The sequence below is a fragment of the Castor canadensis genome, chromosome 8 (assembly GCF_047511655.1).
Source record: "Castor canadensis chromosome 8, mCasCan1.hap1v2, whole genome shotgun sequence".
Taxonomy (NCBI): domain Eukaryota; kingdom Metazoa; phylum Chordata; class Mammalia; order Rodentia; family Castoridae; genus Castor; species Castor canadensis.
This window is the reverse complement of record NC_133393.1, coordinates 153333754-153357521: the sequence shown is the minus strand read 5'-3', so window position 1 is coordinate 153357521 and position 23768 is coordinate 153333754. Positions and strand designations below refer to the sequence as shown.

Genomic DNA, 23768 nt, shown 5'->3' with positions numbered 1-23768 from the left:
CATGGACCCAGTGGAGTCCCACAGGGTGTGGTTTACACTAAGCTCTCAGTTTCTCACAACTGGAGCAGAAAAGTTGAGGTCTGGAGAGCCCCCCAAGGCCCCGGGCTCCCACCACCCTCTCCACCTATTGTTCCAGCTCAGCCCAGTTTCTCCTGCCCAGCTGTTCAGGTGTTTCTTGTTGGCTGGTTTTTTTTTTTTTTTTTTTTGCTTTTGTTTTTGTTTTTTTGGCGGGACTAGGGATTGAACTCAGGGCTTTGAGCTTGCAAAGCAGGTGCTCTACTGCTTGAGCCACACCTCCAGTCCCAAAGGTCTCTTGTTGAAAGAGGTTCCTTCTGGACATGGTGGTACACACCTATGAATCCAGCACTCAGGGGGTGGAGGCGGGAGGATGGAAGGTTCAAGGCCAGCTTGGGGAAAAAAAAAAAAAAAACCCACCCTGTCTCAAAACAAAACAAAAGGACTGGGGGAATGACTCAAGGGGTAGGTAGAATGCCTGCCTAGCAAGTGTGAGGCTCTGGATTTGCAAAAAGAAAAAAAAATGGAAAAAAGAAAAAAAAAAAAGGTGCCTACATCCCCACGATTGAGGCTAGAGACAGCGCCATGATAATCAGCCATGAAATTCTACTACAGAAGCCTGCTGAGCACCCTCTCTGCCTTCCCAGGACACAAGGAGGAGCACAGCTTTCCACGGCACAGGAGCAGGGAAGCAGAGGAAAGGTGACCGGGCATGGCACGGCCCCTCCACGCTAAGCAACATACCACAAGATGAGTGACAAGCGCTATTTAAAACCAGCGACAGCAGTCTCAGCCTGTGTTTAATGACACATTCCCTGCACCTGTCAAACAAGTTCAGTGAGACTTTTAAGGAAACTATGTGCGACAGCTTTTTTTAAGCACATGGTACTGTTGAGCTTAAACTCGGCACCCACATTCCATGGTCCCCACATTTCATAGCAATGGACAAGTCCCCTAAGGAGGAGACTGGGATGCCGTGCCGGCATCAGCTTCCCAAGGCCATTGCTGAGCAGCTTTTATTTCAAAGGAGCAGATGGCAGAAAAATTACCGTTTGCCTTATGACTGAAAAATTATAAAATGATACGGCGAAGGAAGTTAAAAAGTGTTGTAAGTTCGTGCACAAACAAAAGTCTAAAGGTTTTTCTGATCAAAACAGGCCGGGCACCGGTAGCTCCCTCCTGTAATCCTAGCTGCTGGGGAGGCAGAGATCAGGAAGACCATAGTTCAAGGCCAGCCCAGGCAAAAAGTGAGACCCTACCTGAAAAAATATACTGACAACAAAAGGGCTGGTGGAGTGGTTCAAGAGGTAAGAGCACTGCGTAGCAAGCGTGAGGCCCTGAGCTCAAACCCCAGCTCCAAAACAAATGACATGTCCTCCTAGAGAAGTCTTCAAAATGTGCCAGAGGCAAAATCCACACAAAATAGAATGAACTCTGTTTTGACTATTTATCCCCAATCATTCCCTCATTTCAGAAAATAATATCATCTTATTAATAACGGGCTCGAGGCACTAGCTGAGCCCCAGCACTGCGACCTGCCGGATGCACGCCCACCAGGAACCGGAGAGTGTACCTTACGTGGAAATAGCCTTTGCTCCTACACTCAAGATGAGGTCACAGTGGGTAATGGTGGGGACAAAGGACTTGTGAACCCCAGAGACAGGGGAACAAGACATGTGACATGTGACAATGGAGACAGAGTGGAAAGATGTGTCTGCAAGCCATGGAGCACCGTGGACTGCACAACTGCCACAAGCCAGAAGAGGCCTGAAGAGGCTGGAAGGCTCCTCTGTGGGGCCCTCAGCAGGGACAGCAGCCTGCCCACGCCATGGCTGTGGCCACTGGAGAAGTGGGCCCAGGCAAAGTCCCGCCTTGGAGCCTGCTGGTCTGTGCGCTTGGTTGTGGCGGCCCTGGGGAGCGGGCAGAGTCTACAGTGTCTCATTTCAAGAGGGCACCCTAGATGGTGGGCAGCCAAGGGTCAGAGGGGCCATGTCCCCGGCCCAGGAGGGACCCTGCAGGGAGGTGGCGAGCAGCACAATGAGGCCAGGGCCAGTGCCTGGTGGCCTCGGTGTGTCTTGAAGAACCCAGCCTTCCAGCAGAGCTCCTACACACGGGGCTCTGAGTCCCCACTCTGGTCCTAGCCCTCATCTAATCTCCCCCACTGCAAAAGAGACCCCCTGTGGCTCCCAGGACCTAGGCCTATAGGGTTGGAGCTCTTCAGCCTCTCCGATCTCTGGGCCTCCCCTGCCCCCAGTCCCCACAGGGGCTGAGGCCTGGGACTCGAGTCCCCAGCTTCACTCTTGGCCCCTATCCAAACTCCGGAGTGGGCACTCGGTTTAATTCTCAGCCTCTGGGTGTGCCGAGGCAGCCCCAGCCGCAGGGCCCAGGCTGCTCAGAGCTCTCTGGAAGGAGGCCCCAGGGCCTGCAGGCTGTGGACAATCCTCCCAAGGTCACAGAGGCCCCACAGAGTGCCCGTCCTCCAGCCTCACTCTTGGCTGAACTCCAGCATGGCGCCTGTCCTCGCTCTTTAGAGCTTTTACAAACACACGGGTTATTTTTAGCAACTCTCACTGCCTTACAGTCACTTCATTAGTTTTAGAACAAAATAATCCCATTATATATGACTTGATTGGCTCATAAAATCATCGTTCATGCTGTCAAATATTTATTGAGCATGTCACCGTGTGCTGTATCCTGCCTGGTACATTACTTAAAAAAATAATTTACTTAGCTAATGATCACAAATCCTCTAATTTAATTTAGTCTTAAATGTGTTTAATTTTCCCACAAATGGAACTCCACACTTCCCACCCAAGCATCTCTGCCAGGCTGAGACAGCAGCTAAAAAACAGTGAGAAGAGCCTGGTGTGGTGGTGCACACCTGATATCCCAGCACTCGAGAGGCTAAGGCAGGAGGACTGAGAGTTCAAGGCCAGCTTGGGTTACACAGTGAGACCCTGACTCAAGACAAACACAAACTTAAAAGTGTTCAGCAAAGACAAAATAATTTCAGCACACACCCGGGCAGGACACTAAGGAAAGACAAGACAGTGCAGGTCAAGGGTAGGGCACTTGCTCAGCACGCATGAGCCCTGGGTTCGCCCTCAGCACCACTTAAGAAAAGGCAAACACATGGGGTTCACTTTATGGGGCGACTTGAGTGGGTTGGTGCAGGGTGCCTGGACATTTGGCCCAACACTATTCTGGGAGTGTCAGGGAGGGCACTTGTGGAGGAGGACAGATGGAGTAAAGTAGAACCCCATTGCGAGCACCCCTCTAATCCCTAGGAGGCGAAAAGACACAGTACAGGAGGGTCCCCTCTCATGTCCAGCTGGCACGTCCATCATCTGCATGCAGACTGACTCTTACGCCATCCTGCTGTTCCAGCCTGCAGGTGATGGGACTTCTCAGCCCCCATAGCCACATGAGCCAGTTCCTCACCATCCGTGTCTCTAGAGACATAGTGGGTTAGCTTTCTCTCACTGTGACAAATACATACCCGAGATAAACAACTTCAAAGAGGAAAGGTTTGGTAGGGCATGGTGGTGTACATCTGTAATCCCTGCTATTCAGGAGGTAAAGGTAGGAGGATCACAGTTCAAGACCAGCCCAGTTCGTGAGACCCTATCTCAAAAATACACTGGACATCACAGCTCATGAGTGCGGTCCCTGTAACTTGGAAGGCAGATATAGGAGGATCACGGTCTAAGGCTGGCCCTGGGAAAGTGGGAGACCTCACCTGAAAAATAAGCTGAAAGCAAAAGGACTCCAGAGGGGCTCAAGTGGCAAAGCGTCTACCTAGCAAGCATGAGGCCCTGAGTTCAAACCACTAAAAAAGGCTTTTTGGGAGAAGACAGTTGTCTAAGCCACTGCATTCCACCTTAATCACATCTGCAGAGACCCTATTTCCAAGCAAGGTCACACGCACAGCATCAGGACTGGAGCTAGAACATACTTTTTAGAGGGACACAATTCCACCCACTCAGAGACCCCTGCTTCCCTCCCTCGTAGTGGTGCTCCCTGTGAAGTATGCACGGGGCCCCACTCCACGGGGCCCCACTCCACGGGGCCCCACTCCACGGGCTCCTTCCACCAGCAGGGTTTCTCTCCCTGTCCCTGCTGGACGCAGGAGGCACTAGCACAGCTGGGCCTGCTCAGTGCTGCCACCTGCCGTCTCCTCCCTGAGACACAGGGTCACTCACTGCATGTGTCCAGGCTGAGCCTGGATGGCTTTGTGGCTGCACAGCTATGGCTTGGTGGGTGGAACTCCCCCACTTGGTTATGAACCCCAGTGCTCTGGCCTCGCTGCTGGCCCTGCCATTGCTCCAGGCAGCACCACGAAGCCCAGTGTTCCATTACAGATGAGGCCTTTCACTGATGGCAGAAGGACTTTTATGGCCATCAGCAGACATCTTTGTTCTTCCCTGTGGCTCTGCTCAGCACACATGGTGCTCAGAAGCCAGCACCGTGGGGGGGGGGGTGTCACCAACTATCTGGGGACTTTATGACACAGATTAGAAAACAAGGGCTGGACACCCAACTCCCAAAAGGGACACAGGTGGGAAGAACCTCCAGGCCAGCCCCAGACTCAGCCAGTTTCCTCCTCCTTGTTGACTCTGGGACACACACACACGTCCTTAGTTGAGGTTCACACTCTCTCCCACATTACCTCATTTAATTCCTTTGTGTGTCAGAGAGAGAGAGAGAGAGAGAGAGAGAGAGAGAGAGAGAGAGCAAGAGAGAGAGAGGTGCTGGGGATTGAACCCAGGTTCTCGTGCTTACTGGGCAAGCAGTCTACCACTTGAGATACACCCCAGAATACGCCCTTTTGTTTGTATTTCGTTTTTAAGATAAGATCTTCCTAACTTTGCTGGACTAGCCTCAAACTGGGGATCCTCCTGCCTCTGCCGCCCGGTTAGCTGGGATTACAGGCATGCCCCACCATGCATAGCTTCACATTTAATTCTTCAAACAATCCTCTGAGATAGGAAAAGGTGATCTGAAGATGGAATGGGGCTGAGCTCAGTTCAAGGTCACTGAGCCAATAGGGGACAAGTGACCTTTGTCTGTCTGTCTAACAGTATTGCCTCTTCAACAGTCTAGAATACGTGGGGCCGTAGAGTGCAGAACACAGCCTGGGGTGGATGGAGCTGTTGGAATTTCTTTTGCCTAACAGTTTTAGGAGGAAAGAGGACTAGACACATGCTCAAATCTATGGTGTAGAAACTGTAGTACAGACCAGGAGTCTAGCCCAGCCCAGCCTAGCCCATAGCCTGTTTTTGTCAATAAAGCTTTATTGGAACACAGACATGCCCATATTGTCTACAGCTGCCCAGTGTTACAGCAGCAGAGTTCAGTAACTGTGACACAGCCTGTATGCCTCACAAAGAGGAAAATATGGACTAACTGGCCCTTTCAGTAGGCGCTTGCTGACTGCTGCTGTAGACAAAAGCTGAGAAAGAGAGGAGAGAATTGGGGTTCAGAGACACCCAGTGTCTACAAAGTACAAAGGCAAGACGGCAGGACACAGGGCAGCCATGAGACATGCCTCCTGAGTACAAGAGGGGAGGAGAGACCCGCTAGTATGGTTAGAGTGACCGTAACCACAGTTGGCAAAGGACAGCAAGTCCAGACACAGGCACATTCTTAGGGGGCCTTATGACCCAAAGGTCAGGTAGGCACAGGGCCTGTTTGTGCCGGGACAAGACACAATAATCCCCGCCACGCAGAGCCACACAGAGGCTGAGACTCTGACGACTGAACTGCTTTAACATCAAAATCATTCCCTCAGGCCAGGTACGATGATGCCCGTCTATAATCCCAGCTGAGGCAGGAGGATCATGAGTTTGAGGTGAGCCTGGGCAAGTTGGTGAGACTCTGTCTCAAAGTAAATTTAGAAAGGGCTGGGGACGTAGCTCAGTGATCAACCACTCACTCGGCATGCACAAGACCCTGGGCTCCTTCCCCAGCACCACAAAAAATAAATGAAGAAATCACTCCCTCCCTGTTGCAGATGGCTGAGCCCCAGCTGGCCCACTCCTGGACGGCCGCCTTCCAAAGGAACGAAACACCAATTTGGGTTTGATTTCCAGCCCAATATCCAGGGCTGTTAATCTCCCAGGGCTCCTTACAACACGCTCTGAAATCACACTTAAAATTGGATCAGTCCAGCACCGAGGAAAACAACAACCAGTAAACAGGGCTCCAGGGGAGGTGACCTCAGGGTACCGACTGAACTGTGTGTCCACATTTTCACTTGGTGGATATTTTTATGCCCAATAAAAAGTGTGCAGCAACACCAAATTTAATCAGACAGGAGCTAAACTTGAGAAATGCACTTCAATTCTTGCCTGAAATGAGAAGGGGGGAGGCTCTTCCAGTACTGACTGCCCATCACGGTCAGGGTCTCCATCCTTTACTCTGACACCACAGACGTCTTCAGTGAGAAGACCACTCAACCAGAGACCAGGCTTTGCGCTCCAACCCCCCTCACCCCGGGGCCTCAGTATCCCTATCTGTAAACTGAGGCTCACTCCATTTCGTCTTGGGAGAGGTGTTGCTGTACACAGAGCACACACTCTGGACCCACAGCCTGGCTCCCCAGGCCAGGTGGAAGGGGGACCAAGCTCCAGAGGGCTCGTGACCACACACCCCACAGATCCACGCGGTCATCAGCGCCCCCAGGTAACTAGTACACCATGAGCCTCTGGGCCAGACCAGAGCTTCCAGGCTCTCTCCGCACGCAGGTTTCACCCGTGAAGGAGCATGGGCGTGGTGCAGTCTCGCCTCTCTGGCAAGCCTGCCTGGAAGTTAATTCCTGGTCCACGTTGCCATGCCCGCCCCTGGGTTGTGTGCACGTCTGTCTCACAGGCCCCAAGCCCCACTGGCCACCAGATGCAGGCGGAAGGCATGACACCATGGGTCTTCCCTGGGGCTGTCGCTGGGGAGAGAAGGGAGGTCGCAGCCCCAGTGGGGCTGAGAGCTGCCTCTGACTCTCACCTGCTAAAGTGCCAGGCAAAGGATTTGTTTGGCTTGCGGGGTCACTGGCCAAAGGCAGCGACCCCAGACCACACAGGACCACGATGGACGGAGGGACCACGTTGCTCCTCTTAGCACTAAAGCCCCTCCCCAAATTGCCAGTTAGACTTTTTTTCCTGTCATGGTCGCAGCAAAAGAAGCCCAAAAAGAAAGTCAGGCCTCCCAGGGCATAGGGTGGCTCTTTCACTGTGCCTTAACCTGGCAAGACAGTGACGTCTCTGCCATTGGTGCTCACAGACAGGGAGATGCCCACCCTCCATGTGGCTGCCCTCACTTCCCACGCTCCCAGGCCCACTTGCTCTGTGTCTAGCCCCTCCAGCCATAGCAGTGTCCTGGGGCCGCCCTGACAAAGAACGGATGGGGCGAGTTAGACCACAGAAATTCACTTCCTCTCGGTCCTGAGGCTGAAGTACAGAGTCAAGTGTGGCAGCTGGTTTCTCCTGAGGTCACTCTCCTTGGCCCATGGGTGCCAGCTTCTCCCTATGTCTTCACAGGACCTCCCTCTGGTACGTGTCTAAATTTCCCATTTTACCAGGAAATGGAATAAGATCCGTTTCCAAAGGACACTCTGAGGTACTGGGATTGGTCCTCTAATCATGGATTTGGGGGCCACGACTTGCCCTAACACGCCTCTCCGCCACCTTCCCTGTATACTGCAGCTCGTCCTCAGTTCCCACTCATGCTGTCCACACAGGGGGCCTCCCAACCAGGCCAGGTCTGGCCCATCACAGGTTCCCCGTCCCTTATCCCCACAAAGTCCAAGGACCCTGACTAGGACCTCCTGAGGGCACATCGCCAGCTCTGTTCCCAGTGCCATCCAACCAATGTTTGCTGAGCGCACAAACCATGAATGGACAGCAGGATGAGTACAGGAGTCCCGTGCTCTGTCCTTGAGTCACTTCAGATGGCTGCGCAGAGATCCATGGGCTTCCTCTGCTCTCTCACACTCACTCCCCAAATGCCCTTGAGCTGTGTGCTGCCCCCAGCAGCAGGGCTGTGTCCTGCACTGCAGCGCCTGGTGTCACTTGCATCCTCTGGCCACTTTTCCTTGAAGTCAGGAGCCTGCCGATGGGATGGGCCTCTCAGCATGTCAGAGCTGCCCCCTCAGCACCAGGAGGCCATTTACCTCGCTGGCACCCAGTGGGGGACGCACCTCTTTTGGGTCTGGCTGATGGAGGAACCTATGCCCCCCGAGGTGGGCACTGTTGGTCTTAAGCAGCTTCCAGAATGTCCAATAGAGGCAGGGACCAGGGGCAAGGACCATGCTGTTGACACCACTACCTGCACATGTCTCTCACACACAGCCCCTCGTGTTTCTGATTAAAACAGGTGCTTGGGGTGCTTTTCTGATAGTGTCAGCCCCAGTAACATGCCAGGAGGCTATTTCTGGAAGGTTCTTTAGGAATCCCAGGGAGCCCTTGGGGGTTCTCACCAGCGAATTTGCCTTCACTGATGAGGGACAGTGAGGTGGGGCCAGATCGACTCCCTGGAGCCTCAGTATCTTCCTCGGGGACACACAGTCCAGCTCAGGATGGTCTGAGGATGAAGCGAGGTGGTGGGGGAAGGGCTGCGGTGACACTTGCTGAGTGAGTCCTCCGAGTCAGCAGTGCTCAGTGCTCCACAGCCCCGCGTGTGGGTGCTGCTAGGTGGGGAGAATGTTTTGCCCTGGCCCCAGGTACTTGCTGAGCAAATGCCCCCAGACTTCCGGCTGCACGAGCCACCTGGGCCACTGCCACCTTCAGCCCTGCCTTCCTGGTCTGTTGCATGGGCACCGTGGGCCTGCCCTGCTCTGCCTCCATGCGGGACTCTTGGGAGGACCCCCTTGGACAGCACGGCAAGCCCACGGAATGACACCTAAGCCACCAGCCACCAGGGACACATGGCACATTGCACCCTAATGTTTCAGAGGGAAATCAAAGCCTAAACGGAGGAAGATAATGTGGTTAGGACAACAGCACCACCCACAGCCATCTTCAAGTTCCTGTGCCTCTGCCACCCCAATGGCAGTGTTGGCAGAAATAGAAAAACCCACCCTGCAATTCTACGGAACTTCAAGGGATCCTCAAAAGCCCAGGCAATCTGCAGTGCTCAGAACCGCAGTGCTGCAGAGAGACCAGGTCTGGAGCAGAACTGAGAGTACAGAAATCTTTTTTTTTTTTGGTGGTGGTACTAGAATTTGAACTCAGGACATTGTGCTTGCTAGGCGCTCTACCCCTTGAACCATGTCTCCAGTTCCTGAGACCTCAGAAATTCTGATCCATGACCAATTGGTTTTCAGCAACAGGGTCATTCCATGGGAATAAACAGTGGGCAGCAAGAGACAGACCTCAGGGGCAGGGTCAGTGAGACCTCTCCACATGTCCCCACCCCCACCCGGGACCTGCTCTCAAGGGGAGCTCTGTAAATATGAATGTTGTAGGAGACTGAGTGATTAAGGAACAACTGAGTAAAGGCAGGCACTGTTACACACACCTGTAATCCCAGCTACTTAGGAGGTGGAGATCAAGAGGATCACAGTTCAGGCCAGCCTGGGCAAAATGTTAGCAAGATCCCCATCTCAATCATAAGTGTGGCGTGCCAGTGCCGATGGCTCACGCCTGTAATCCCAGCTACTCAGGAGGCAGAGATCAGCCTGGGCAAACAGTTTGTGAGACCCTATCTCTAAAACACTCAACACAAAAACGGGCTGGAAGTGACTCAACTGGTAAGAATGCCTGCCTAGCAAGCTTGAGGCTCTGAGTTCAAACCCCAGAACCACAAAAAAAGAAAAAAATAAGCTGGGCACGATGTACACACCAGTAATCCCAGCCATGTGGGAAGCAGAGGTAAGAGGATCTAGGTCAGAAGCAAGTCCAGGCAAAAACTCAAGACCCTATCTTAAAAATAATTAAAGGAAAAGTGCTGGGGGTGGGGTGCAGGGCTCAAGTGGTACAGAACCTGCCTAGCAAGTGCAAGGCCCCAGGTTCAAACCCCAGTACCACCAAAAAAGGGCAACTGAATGAGCAGTGAGCTGCAAACACAGGTTGGAACGCAGGACGCCAGGTCCAGCAACGACATCCCTCAACAGCACATGGGCCCCTGGACACCCACCTGCCCGGTTTCCCTCTTTGTGTCTCCCCAAGCAACACTGTACACCAGCACCGTGACCCGGTGGGTCGCGAAATCAGTTAGCAAGTGTGGCCAGCACAGTTCTTCAGTGACGTGGATCTCAGCGGAACAGAGTGTCAGCGTCCGTGTGTGTCGCTTGTTATCAAGAACCTTCCCATGAAACCCCTCGTTTTATACACAGATAGACCTGGATGACATATGTTTGAATGAGGATTTTTATGGAAGTGTGAGAGACATTACCAAGGATAAGAAATGAGAAAAAGGGGGGCTGGGGTGTGGCTGAGTGGAAGGGCACTTGCCTAGCATGTGCAAGGTTCTGGGTTCAATCCCCAGCCCCGCCAAAAGAAAGAGAAGGAAAAGGAGAGGGGGGGAAGGAGGGGGGGAAGGAGGGGGGGAAGGAGGGGGGGAGGAGGGGGGGAGGAGGGGGGGAGGAGGGGGGGAGGAGGGGGGGAAGGAGGGGGGGAGGAGGGGGGGAGGAGGGGGGGAGGAGGGGGGGAGGAGGGGGGGAGGAGGGGGGCTATTAACAGCCACTCTCCTAGCAGCGAGAGGTCGACCATGTGCGAGGCCCGAAGTCAGACTGAAGTCTCCTTTGCAAGGTGAGGCAAAATGGCGCTGGGGACTCCCCATTCTTGCCTGCCACAAGGACATCATCATATCTGGTTCCAGTCAGATAAGACAGTGTGCACAGCGCCAAGCCCCTGGCCAGCACGAGCCCCTGATTTGTGACAGGTGTCCCCACTGCAGGACAGTGATCAGGAAGATACAGACGAGGAAAAGAATGGACAGTCTCACTCCCTTCCCAGGTCCCCACCCTCCCACTGGGAGATCTGTCAAGAGCACCAACCATGGAAACAGAGACCCCAGTTCTTTGCGCCCACCTTCAGAAGCACCCTACATCCTACCTGCTTTCCTGTGACTACCCACACTCTGTGCAATCCACTCTGTATCACGTACACAATTCACGACTTTTGGTAAATTCACAGTTGTGCAATCATCATCACAATCAATTTTAAAATATTTCATCACCCCAAAATACACCCTGTATATCCATTAGCACTCCTCCCTTCCCCGGTCCCGGCCACCACTCACCCACGCTGCATCTCTGCAGATTTGACTAATCTCTGAACCTCATATAAATGGAATCACACATATTTTTCCCTTTTGCCACTAATTCTTAGCATCACATCTGTGATTGTGGCACCTGTCACAACTTCCCTCTTTTTATGGCTGCAGTGCTCTGTAGCATGGAGGTACACATTTTGTTCCTCTACTGTCAGTTAATGGCCCTGGGTTGCTTCCACTGTGAACCTTAAACTCAGTCCACCTCTGATCAAGCCAGCACCCCGTCCATGAAAAGGACATTCTTTCTTTCCAAGAAATCTTCTTAACAAGGACATTAACGAAAAAACTAAATAATTGTAGCAATGTCCTTGTGATGAGGTAGCAAAACAATAAGATAAAAACACCAGAAAGATGGAAATTCAACTTGCACAACAAGATAGAAATTCTCTTTACTGCTCCTACAAAATGTCAGTCATTAAACCTTATGGCACTAAGCCTTGCTTTCTGGGTGCGTTTCACTATGACGCCGTCTTCCTCTGGCAGAAAGCAGGTACTCTGAAGGGCTGTGACAGTCCTGGGGTGGCGAGTCTTCCTGTCCATCACCTCTGCACATACCGAGCCTGGACCACGATCAGTCCACAGGCAGAGACGTCAGCTGCTAACAGAGGAGCCTCCGTGTCACCTGAGGTCCAGTCCCTCCACTAAGTTTTTACTCTCATGTCTTCCCAAATGAAAGCATTGATCCAAATATATCATGCTGGGTGGATCACAGTGGTGCACACCTCTAGTTCCAGCTGCTCAGGGGCAGAGATTGGGAAGATCATGGCTTGAAGCCAGTTTGGGCAAAAAATTCGTGAGATCTTACCTCAACCAAGCGTAGTGGTGCATGCCTGTAATCCCAGCTACTAGAGAAGCATAAGAAGGAGAATCTCAATCTGAGGCTGGATCTGGGCAATGAGTAGGAGGCCCTACGCAAATAATAACTGAAGTAAAAAGGGCTGGGGGCCTGGCTCAGTTGGTAGAGCGCCTGCCTGGCAAGTGCAAGGCTCTGAGTTCAAACCTCAGTACCGCCAAAAAAAAAAAATATCATGATGGTTCCATGATGGCCACCAGGCCATCCCTGCTGCTGTGACAAATGACATAAAACAACACGACACTATTATCTTGCAGTCCTGAATGTCAGATGTCCAAAATGGGCTTCCCCAGAGGAGGCCCCCCCTTGCTTCCCACCTCTTGGCTCCTGGCCCCACATCACTCCAACCTCTGCCCCATGAGCACATCGCCTTCCTCTAAGAAGTCCCTCGTGTGGCTCAGTGGTAGAGCACCTGCCCAGTACCTCAGGCCCTGGATTCCACCCGGAGTGTGGAAAAAAAAATCCTAGTGTTACGGTTTCAATTTCAAATGTCCCCCAGGAGGCTCGTGTGCTAAAGGCCTGGCTGCCAAAGGACGGGCTTTTGGGAAGGACCGGATCCCGAGGGCTGTGACCTCATGCCCTTCGATGCGTTCATAATTGGGAGGGGCTTAGGTGGAGAGAGGGGTCACTAGTGTGTCCCTGGGGAGATGAACCTTGTCCCCGGCGCCGCCTGCCTCTCTCTGCTTTCTGGTCCACCACCCCCTCCCACCATGATGCTTGCTTCACCACGGGCCCAGAAACACAGGGCCGACTGACCATGGACTGAAACCACGAACCACAGTCCTTCTCCCTTCAGCTGTTTCTTTCTGATGTTTTCCCACAGAGACCACATGTGACTAACACACCTCGTGATAACGTCAGGTCCACCCAGAAAACTCGGTCTCACCTCCCCTTCCAAGACCCTAAACTCAATGCCTTTGACCGTGCAGAGTGACACACTCCCATGACGCCTTTGGGGTGAACCGCACCACCTTTTCCTCCATGCATTTGAAAGCCGCAAGCTTCGCCACCTTTTCCCCCAGACCTGCACAGCACCAGCTGGAGTGTTCCGTATTTATTTATGGCTCTCTCTGGTGTTAAAATGTACACGCTGTGAGATGTACATGTCCTACGTCGCATTCAGTGAGATCTGACAGGTGCCAGCACCTGTGTAGCTCAAACCCCTGTTCTAATGGGGAACATTTGTGGAACAGAAAAGACTCCCCCCTGCTCCTCCCCAGGCAACCACGGCTCCCCGGCCCACCCCCACCACAGGCAGAAGATTATAGAAATGGAAGCACACACAGCACATGTTCTCAGAGGTGGCTAGTCACCATGTCACTGTGTACTGACACCTTTGTTCCTGGTTTCTGCCACACGTAGGCTGTCTTATTAACTGTCCACTGTACAATTATCCCTTCTGTGGATGGACTCCTGAGCTGTAGTTGTTCTGAATAAAGCAGCTGTGGCCAGTCGTGTATATGGGGTCTTCTTAGGGACATCAGTGTTGGTGTCCCTTGAGTAAACACACCTGAGGTTGGGTAAGAGGGAAATGCAGATTTCATAAATTTCAGCGGCCTCTCCACCGTCCACCTGCCAGCCTGTGCAAGGCTCCAGTCTGGTGGCCACTCCAGAAGGCCTGGCATGTGTGCGTCCCGAGCTCCTGACTGCATTTCCTGGGCAATACAGAGTGCTAAGATGCTTTTCCAGATGCTTGCTGGCCGTGTGTCTGTCTTCTCTGGAGAAGCATCTGCTCAAACCGTTCACCTGTCCTTCTACGGGGCTGTTTGTCTTTTCATTACGGAGTCCTCATTCTGTACCTCTCCTGGATGCCAGTCCTTGATCAGGAAAATGTTTGCAATTGCATCATTTAACAACTCAATTCTCTCCTAGCCCTATGAGTTAAGTGCTTTACAGCAGAGGACACGGAGACACGGGGCAGAGAAGGGAGCTCTAAGGTCGAAGCCCCACAGCCCTGCAGGGCCCATCCAAACCCAGGCAGTTTGGCCCCCAGATCAGTGCCCCAACCACTAGTCTAGACTGCCTCTCACATTCCACCCAGTGATATGGGAACACACCAGACTTGAGTGGGCAAAGGGACCCCCGTGCTGCTGAGGCAGGACATATAAATGACAGGGCAGAAGGCGCTGGAGAGAGAAAACAGCGACATCAGGGATCCAAGGCCAGGAAGAAGGTGGGGCCTGCAGGAAGTGAACAAAGTCCTGGTGGTTGGGCTGAGGGACAGCAGGCCCTGGACAGACAGACAAGCCTTGGACAAATGGCCAGGAGAATCTGGACCTGGTCCTGGGCCCCGATGGAGAGTCAGTTTCTGTGTGTCAACGACAGGGAGTCCCGACAGTACAGAACGCATCTGCTTTGTCTTCCCTCCATCTTCCTGAGCCCGGGGCTAAGCGTGGCGCAAATGCCAGAAGGGTACAGGTCTGACTGGAGCCAGCTGGGAAGGTGACCTGCAGCTCACTCTTGCCTCCAGGTTAGCTCAGTGGCAATCAAGAGCCACCCTGGCAGGATGTCACGCCTCTCCAAGCCTCTGCTCACCTGCCGTAGGGGGACAACCCAGGCACCTGCTTCCCGGCCTGTGTGGAATACACTGCGTCCCAGGCATGCAGGGTTTGGCGTGGGGCCTGGAACGTCACAGGTACCCCAGTCTTAGCCACAGTGTGACTACTGGAGACTCCATTCTGGCTATTTTTTTTTTTTCAGTGCTTCTTTTTACTAGTTTCCTCCCTTCTCAGATGGTCTTCTATTCAACTCGTACGTGGAGTATGGATGCATGCAGGCCTTACTTTGAAAGACAATGTAGTATGTTAAATTTGAGAAAGAGAGAGAGAGTGAGAGAAAGAGAGAGAAGGAGAGAGAGAGAGACTTCAAATTAAGCTCTGGGCAAAGATGTCCCTCAAATTCATTTATATCAAAAACAAATCACAAACACCATTTGCACACAAGGCTGCCGGCTCAGGCCGCTCTGTCCATCCACAGTGTGGCAGCTCCCGTGGTAACCTGAGAAGTAGCAAGCCGCCAGGCAATCTTGGCTCTGCTTACACCCAGCTGCTTCTAGAAGCGTCCAGATTTCAGCTAGCAATGTGAGCAAGCCCTGGGAGTTCTAAAATCTTCGCACCCTCCTTAACTTGTCAATAACTTGCAATTAAAGTCTAGATGCTTGGGCGTTGCAAATTTTCAAGTGAAAGAAAGTATGAACGTGTCTAACTTTTCAAAAGAACAGGCCTCTTACAAAACTAAACTATTAAGATGGCTAGCAATGTACAACCCTAAGAAACTCCTGTTCCCCGACTTCCTCTGAGTCTGCATGCAGGTGGGTGAGGAAGCCGAGCAGCCTCCTGTGGCACACACTGCACCCGCCTCTGAGTGCACACTTCAGGAGAGTTCCAGGGCTGGGAAAGAGTTAGGATACAATTTTCCTAAGACAAAGACTTTGAAAGATTTTTGCAACTTTGTTACCAACAGCCAGGCAGCCACAGCAGGGAACACTGTGAGACAGAGGCAGCCTGGACAGAAAAGAGCCAAGAGCAGCAGAGACTCAGCTCCAGGGTGCCACTCACTCTGGGCATCACCCTTTCCCTAGGCCTAGACACAACCTCAGAACCCTTCTCAACACAGGTATAGGCAGTCATTGTAAACCTAGCAGAGTTTGCTCTCAGATGGAAACCCACCTGCTACCTCTGCTCTCCTACCAGCCAGCCGTGGAGCCTGCACCTGTGCCAGACCTTCAGTGGTCAGCAGGCGCCAATAGGTAAAATGCCACTTCCCAATAAGCCTTCACGCCACCACCTAACACCCAGTGCTGCCATGATCTGCCCAGACCAGCAGACCCAGAGGCTGCAGAGAAGAAGTAGCCAACGTGGGCAGCAAGGCTGTGAGCTGTGTCCTGCGCAGCAGCCACCCAGGTGCATCTCTGAGAACCATCGAGAGCACAACAGAAAACATGGGCTGGTGTCTATCTGCCCACACTTACCCACGTTAAAAATAAAGAAATGAGGCCTAGCGCCTAGCTACTTGGGAGGCTGAGATCAAGAAGGTTATGGTTCAAGGCCAGCCCAGGCAAATAGTTCTCGAGACCCCCATGTCCAAAATAACCAGAGCAAAATGGACTAGAGGTGTGACTCAAGCGGTAGAATGCCTTCTTTGCAAGCACAGAGTCCTGAGTTCAAATCCCAGTCGAAGGCAGGAAGGAAGGAAAAACAAATGACTCCCCAAAGCCTGGGTGTGCGGGTCCCATGGCCCAGAGCTGACTGCATGCATGACCAACCAAGTTATTCCTCAGCTGCTGGGAACTCTAGAAAGACAATGATGCCAGAAACTCCCGCTCATTCCAGTTTTTCGTACAACCAGAAGGAAGTCTCTCTTTGGACTGCATCACTGAGAAAAGCCCCCACCACATGTGTCTACACTCTCCTACTCCAGCCAACCTGGTTTAGACTGCACTCCTAAGCCGACAAGGTGTTCTCCAGCCCTTCGGCACTGAACTAAATCGCAAACTGGATCACTCATTAGGACGTGATCCAGTCTTCCTAAAAAGCAAAGGGTACAGCTAACAAAGAGAAGAAAAACGCTTTCTCAGTGCACTGGAACCACTTATTTGCAAAGAAGAAAATAGCCAGGTAAAGGTAGCTTGTCCTCTGCCAACCCCAACAGGGCAGAATCAATCCAACGGAGCACTTTAAAACTACTCCCAGCAGGTGTGTACCCACTTACACGTATAAACACCCTTAATTACTCTGACAACCAGACGGGGAACACCGCTTCATGAAACTTCAGGGTGTGCAATAAATGCTAATCCCACAAGGAGGGCAGCAAGTCAAAGCATGGCGCCTCTGATGCATGCCGGGCTAGAAGGGGCTCGATTCTTCTGCGGGAGAGGGGGACCCATAACCAAGGTGCTAGCAGAATCACAGAGTTAGCCTCCCCCAGACACCACCCAGCCCAGAAAGGGAGGCAGCACAAGAGTTAGCACTCTCGGGCCGGCAGAGTGGCTCAAGCCATAGAGCACGTGCCTAGCAAGTGTGAGGCCCTGAGTTCAAACCCCAGTACCACCAAGCAGTCACCTTCTCCATCTTCTACTGAAGCCAAGATTCCAAGAGCTTTGAGCATGCCACCAACAAAATAGGAAAAGCCCAGGGCGGTACAAGTTGCTCCCCCAGGATGAAGTGCACCCACAAACCCACAACCAGCAAGGCTGGGTTGGAAGATTATAATCAGAATAATAATCAAAGGAAATCTGACTGAGCCACACCCACCCACGCCCCTCCCAAAAGCCACCCACTTCCTCAGTAAGAGAGAGGAAAACTAGAGAGAGATTTCAAGGAGTCCCACCCAGGAGGGACTGACCACACATCTGCTGAGTCCACACACCTAACTATATGTTTTTCCTGATGGACCAAGAGCTGCACCCCCCTAATGAGGTAGGGGCTGGGGGATTTCAGTGGCAGAGTGGAGGCTCAGCACATCCGAGGCTAGGTTCATCACCAGCAGCAGGAAAAAAGTCTGAGTATGGAGAAAGGGGTGTGGGATTGTTTCTCTTGGTAGACAGGGTCTGGAGAAAGCCTGGTAGCTCCTCTTTCCTATAGAACATTCTAGAAACCACAGTATGCACAGCAGCCATTCTTCACCTGTTAACTTCCCTCCACTCCCCTCTGCTTCTTCCCACCCCACTGGCGCCATCGTGGTAAGTCCACCTCCAACAGTGTCCACATTCTTGCCCACTTCCTCACAAGTGATGTGGTTCTTGTACACTCCACGCTGAAACCTTCAGGGCCTCTAAACATGTCACCAAGATGGATCTTTCTCCAGCCTCCCACTGTGGCTGACCACAGCCCAGACCTTGGGCTCCACCTGCACTTCCCCAAAAGGGGCTCCTCCAGGGACCTTTCTGTTCTTATCCTCAATTGGGAGCATTTCCTCTAGCTGGAACCCCAAACCCTCAAGTCCAGGTCATGGATCTCGGTCTCCTGCCTGCCTCTCCCCATCAGACCACATCATGCCGAGTGTGGGCCTGAACGGGTCAGTCCACCCCAGCTCCCAGCCCCTTTCTGCCTGGAGGTTTTCTGAGGGATAGAAAAGGGTAAGTTGGCTGTCACACAGCACCTCCTTTTCCCTGATTCCCCAGCTTCCCCTGGGGCCTAGACTGAGGGGACATGCAGCCCCCATCCTATCCATGACCACTGGGATTCAGAAGGACTTGACTACAATTCTTTTCAGCCTTCCCAGCACTAACTAAATTCCAGAAGTTTTCTGTCTGCTCTCACATAGCAGCTGTCCTCCACCTAGCGAAGGAGGTGGGAGGTGCCTCCTGTGCTGGTGACACGCAAGTATAACTGGCTGGGCCCGGTGGGCCATGTGGATTTTCGCTCATTAGGACCTAGACTGAGACCCTGGAGCCACAGGGGCTTGGAGGAGGGGCTTTCCAGTCTCTTGCGGATGAGATCCCTGTGGCCATGGTTTCCCCACCACCTACTTGACCTTCTCTTGGAATTCTTAAGACACCTTAGAACGGAAGCCAGGGGTCTCGACCTCAGCCCTCGACCCACATTTGGGCCTGGTACTCACTGACATGGCACCAAAGGACTTTAGCGGCATCCCTGGACCCCCAACTTGTGACAACTGCAGTGCACCTGGACAGGGCCAAAGCCTATGGGCAGGACGACCACTTTGAGAACCACTGGCTTAAACTACTCAGAAGGGGCTGCTCAGAAAGAAAGGTTGCGTTTCCTCTACAATAAAATGGAGGGGGGTGGGGGGTGCCTACCTTGCAGGTAACTTGCAGACAGGTAGAAATTCCTACCTTGCAAGGTGAAATTAAATGCCCTGTGTCTCTGGGTATTATTAAAAAGCAGCGTGGAAGAGTCTGGTGTTTGGGGCAACTCAGCGTCTACACGGTGATGGCTTTGGATAAAATACGGGGTGACCTAAAGGGAAACTCCCATTAGTCATGGACGGTTCTAGGGTTCTCTCCTGGGAGTTTCTTCACCTCTCCAGAGGACCCTAACTCTGTCCCCTCAACCCCACGCCTACTCAGGGCCCAGAGCAGCACAGCTACCTTTGAAGATGGCTTGGAGAGTTCTTAAAGAGCTAAACGTGGTCGACCACACCACCAGGCGGTCCTGCTCACGTCCACACAGAAACTGCACACAGGTGTTTCCAGCAGCTTCACTCACACTTGCCAAAAACTGGAAGCAACCAAGATGTCCTTCAGCAGATAGATGGACAAACCGACAGGGACATCCAGACAATGAGCAGGGAGTGAGCTCTGAGGCCTGGGGGTGCACGGGGGGACCTTAAATACACAGTGCCGGGTGGAGGAAGCCAGATGAGATTCCAACTCTGACATTGCGGAAGAGGAAAACCACGAGACAAGTGTTTAAGAAAAAATCCAGTGGCCGGCAGAGCGTGGAGAAGGGCAGGATGAAGAGGTTGTGGTTTTGGTTTTTGTATTTTTGAGGCAGGTTCTCAATATCTAGTCCACGCTGGCCTTGAACTCACTCTGTAGCCCAAGCTGACCTCAAACTCAGGATCCCCCCGCCTCAGCTCATAAGTGCTGGGATCACAGGTGTGCATGCCCAGCTCAGACAGGATCTTTAGAACAGTGGAGCTCCTCTGTGTGACACTGCCACAGTGGATGTGTCACTACACACATGCCCAAACCCGCAGAACGTGCCACGAGCAAACCCGAGAGTAGACGACACAGTTTGGGTGACAATGATGTCTCAGAGTTGGTTTGTGTCTAAGAAGCCGGGGACAAGGGATGGGTGGGAACGTTCCAGTGTCCACGAGATAGTACCGGGAACCTAAAACTGCACACATAAATGCCATACCTCTATACATTTTAAACCTGTCTGTACATATTACATGAATTTATATTTTTTCTCCCTGTGTCCTCATATGTAAGGTAACTAGGGCACTGGAATTTCCTTCGTGGTTTTTTCTCCCAGGAGGGAAGCACCTGTGGATTAGCTGCTCTGGCTCTGGTGGTCTGTGCTCTCTGGGAAATCCCAGTTTGGCCACTGGCCAGTGGTGTCTGACTTCCGATGGGGGTGGGGGAGAAGGGCAATGCAGGCCTGGGCCAGGCCTCCAGGGAGCGGGAGAGCCACCCGGCAGGTGGGTGGAGCTCACAGTCCAGGGCCTCTGGGGCCTTTAAACAGCGGCTGGCTGTGGCTATCTCCGGCCCGCCCCTGGCTGATTGGACCTCTGTGCTCTCCTCCGGAGGTCGCAGGGGACCTGGCATAGGAGCCATCTCTCTGAACCTGCTCCTCCCACCTCTAGGAAGGCTGTGCCTGCTTCTGATGCACTGACCTCTAAGTCCCCAGGCCTTCTGTGGGGGGCTCAGGGATTTTAAGCGACCCCCCTCCATTTTTCTGAATGTGAACAATCAGTCACAGTTCCCTTTTCTGAGCTTGCACCCTGGTGATCACCAGCCTTAGTCATGCCACGGAGTTCATTATCAGACACTTCCTCCATACCCCAGCACACCCGGCTTCCTACCTCCACCTCCCCCAGGACATGACAGGACTTTTGTCCCAACACATTCCTCCACGCCTTGTCACTCTGCCACTCAGAGTGGGGCCGAATGCCCACAGGACAGGCCCCCTGAACCTTGAACTCCACCAGCCATCCGCTCCCTCCCTTTCCAGGGTCTTCAATTCAGGAAATGTCTGAGTCACATCCGCTCTCCTGCATCCACCCTGGACTTTCTAACAGGGAAAGAAACGAAGCCAACTGTGTAGCTGGCAGGCCATGGAGCCCTCGGTGCCCTCCCCCTGGTCATTCCCTGGTAGGCAAATGCTCCAACTGCCCAAAGTCAGGGCCAGAAGTTGCTCCCACCCAAGAGTGGCCAGGAGGGTGAGTTGCCAAGGCAACAGGCCTGCAGAAACACTGGCAGCTCTCAACTCTCAATTATTCAAGTTCTCATTATTCAGCTTTCTACTCCTCCACTCCCCAGAGGACCACATGGAAGCCACTAAGCCCTTCCAAGTTCAATCTTCCCCTTAATTCCTGCCTTGGAGACCAATTAGCTTTTGTGGCCTTCTGCTTGTATGGGGACCTCCCAAGGGTGCCAGGCACCCCAACCTTGGGGACCAAGGCAGGAGCCCAGCTAACCCAGGATGTCAACAGCCATGCCAGCAGCATCTCACCACAGGAGGCTTTTGACTAGGGATTTTTGGTGCACTTAAATTAAGCCATCCTGACCCTCAATCTTCCAGGCACCCATCAGTTCATACAGCAGAGGAAAAGCACTAACTCTAGAATCAGATCAGCCCGTTATTTCAGGTGCGTGTTCTTCATATTAAGTATCACCTGTGAGAGGCTGTAGCAGGCCAGGACATTTTGCGTCCTTGTGTGAGTTCATTCTCTAGTTCTGTTAGATTTCAACCCAAACTTGACTCCCTGAGAGGAGTCTGACCTCCCAGTTATGTTCTAGGGCAATAATACTACTGCCTGTCTTTACATTGTGACTCTCAGTCTTGGATCATGAAGGCCAAAACCTCCATCTCTTCTTCTCGGGGTCCTGACAGCAGTCAAACCACAACAGGTGTTCCACGGACTATGAGTGGGCCCGATGGTGTGTGCTTATGGCCCCAGATACGGGGAAGGCTGAAGCAGGAGGGTCCCTTGAGCCCAACAGCTCTTTCAAAGCCAGCCTCGGTAACATAGCGACATTCATCTCAAAAACAAAACAAAACAGACAGTGGAATAAATCGGAAGGGACGTCATTATTGTCATAAGGCATAAAGAGGAACAGAAATGACTTCTGGGAAGGACGACGATGACTGCATGGGTGGAAAAACATGAAACAGGCAGTGGCGATGAACAGCGACTGCCATGTGCTGTGTTATTAGGAGACTTGACAGAGATGAACACAAGCCATCTTGTGGGCCCTCGGGTGTCTGGCTGGAGGGAGATGTGGCCACTTTGCCTGGGGACATCCAAGGAGCCCTAGAGAAGGCTACAAGGCCCTGCCCTCAGGGAACTGGATAATCTAATTTGATAAAAAGCCATTCTTGGGGTGAAATGCACGGGAGTGGGGGATACCTCCAGTGCAGGCAGGACAGAGCCCTCCCCAGGCTGTGTTTCTCCTCCTGTGTGTTTTGTGGCCTGGTGCCTCCTTGGTAGCAGTGCTTTTGTGCTCTAGGACCACAAATAAAATAGGGCTAACTGGACATAATTAGCATGTGCATATGAGGGACCTACCAACCCTAGTGGTAAATAGGGCACATGCATGCTGGGGGTGCACACATTCCCAGGTATACTGATGGCTCAGGAAGAAATTAATTGGGGCACATGCATCCCAGGGGATAACCTGTCCCTAGAGCCGGGGGAAGCCTTTCCAGGGGTAAGTCAGGCTCAAACGCGGGCAGGAGGGTCCTTCCCAGTGACACCCTGGGGCTGCCCCTCACCCACCCGAGCCTTCTGTTCTTTGGTTCTTTGTAAGCCCGGCTCACCTCTCGCCCATTTGGAGCCCTACTATTAAGCAGTGTCCCACAGGAAGGACCTGGGGCCAAAACAATGGAGCACTGAGGAATGCGGCTCCAGGAAGAGGCCCAGCCAAGAGCGGCAGACTTGAAGCAGGCACGGAGGCGCTCCGGAAGTCACATTCCTTGCAACTCTCAGCAAGCTTGAAATGAAAAAGGAGATAGTTCAAATGCTCTTCGTGGGCCCTGGGGTATAAACCTGGGGGGCCTCGGGGGCCCTTGCTCCAGGCCTCACAGGCTGGGCTTGTGTACTCTGTACCCCTTTCCTTTCTCCCAGCTCCAGGACAGGGGCCACGGGGCTTGCAGAGAATCGTGCGAGAGAAGTCACCAAGCGTCCTGTCGTGCTGCACAAGAAGTGTCCTTCACCCGACCGGTCACAGCTCACAGCCAAAGGGCGGCCGCGCAGGGTGGGCGCGGAAGCTGACATCCGCTCCGTGCTGCCCTGAGCAGGGCTGGCCTCGCGTGGGACACACGCCCCGCGCCCACCCGGCTGGCCAGCGCCTGCGCGCCCCGGGCTCCCGGCCAGGCTTACGGGTCCTGGGGACGAGGAAAGGCCTGTCCCCAAGGTCGCGGGCCGGCGGGCAGCGGAGCCCGAGGCGTGGGGCGCCACGCGCGGGGCGGAGGGGGCGGCGCGGCCCGGGGGACACCGGCGCGCGGGGGTGGAGGGGACGCGGGCCGCAGCGGGGCGGGCGCACTCACCCTCGCGGGCCTTCTTCTTCTTCGCCAGCGTGCCGCCCAGCTTGCCCAGGAACGACTCGTCCTTCTTCATCCTGGGGGCTCTCGGGGTGGGCGAGCGCGGCGCGGAGGACATGGGCCGAGCGCGGGCCGCCGTGCGCCGCCACCGCCCGCTGGCCGGGGAGTGGCCCTGAGGGCGCGGCCCCGCCGCCTTCCCCGCCCCCGCCCGCCCGCCCAGCGCCGGGACGCGAGGGCCGCCGCTGGGCAGCAGCGAGGGTCCTGCCCGGAATCAAGCAGTCACACAGATGCGTAATGACGATCGTGGGGGTCTACCAAGAACCCGGCGCCGGGCTGGGGGTCCGTCACCGTCAAGCTTAGGGCACTTCTTGTGCAATGAGCACTATCGAGGGACAGTGGCACACACTGTGACCTCCCCCATGGGCACATCAGACAATTCCTGCCGGAAGACATGCAAT

At 53.5% G+C, this 23768-nt stretch overlaps 1 protein-coding gene across 2 annotated transcripts in view; it reads right to left on the bottom strand.

The window, feature by feature from the left end:
- The window catches only part of Parvb (parvin beta), a 103155-nt gene extending 79671 nt beyond the window's left edge, over positions 1–23484 (bottom strand). The window contains exons 1-2 of one of the 2 annotated variants that reach the window (XM_020174212.2): positions 23317–23452; positions 22588–22760 (exon numbers count right to left, since the gene is read on the bottom strand). Coding sequence is in view for 1 of the 2 variants with exons in the window: in XM_020174207.2 (XP_020029796.1) it covers positions 23317–23428 (112 nt within the window). In the remaining variant the exon portion in view is untranslated. Of the gene's footprint in view, positions 1–22587; positions 22761–23316 lie in introns of both variants that reach the window. The other variant, XM_020174207.2, reaches the window with a different exon arrangement.
- Positions 23485–23768: the final 284 nt, after the last annotated feature.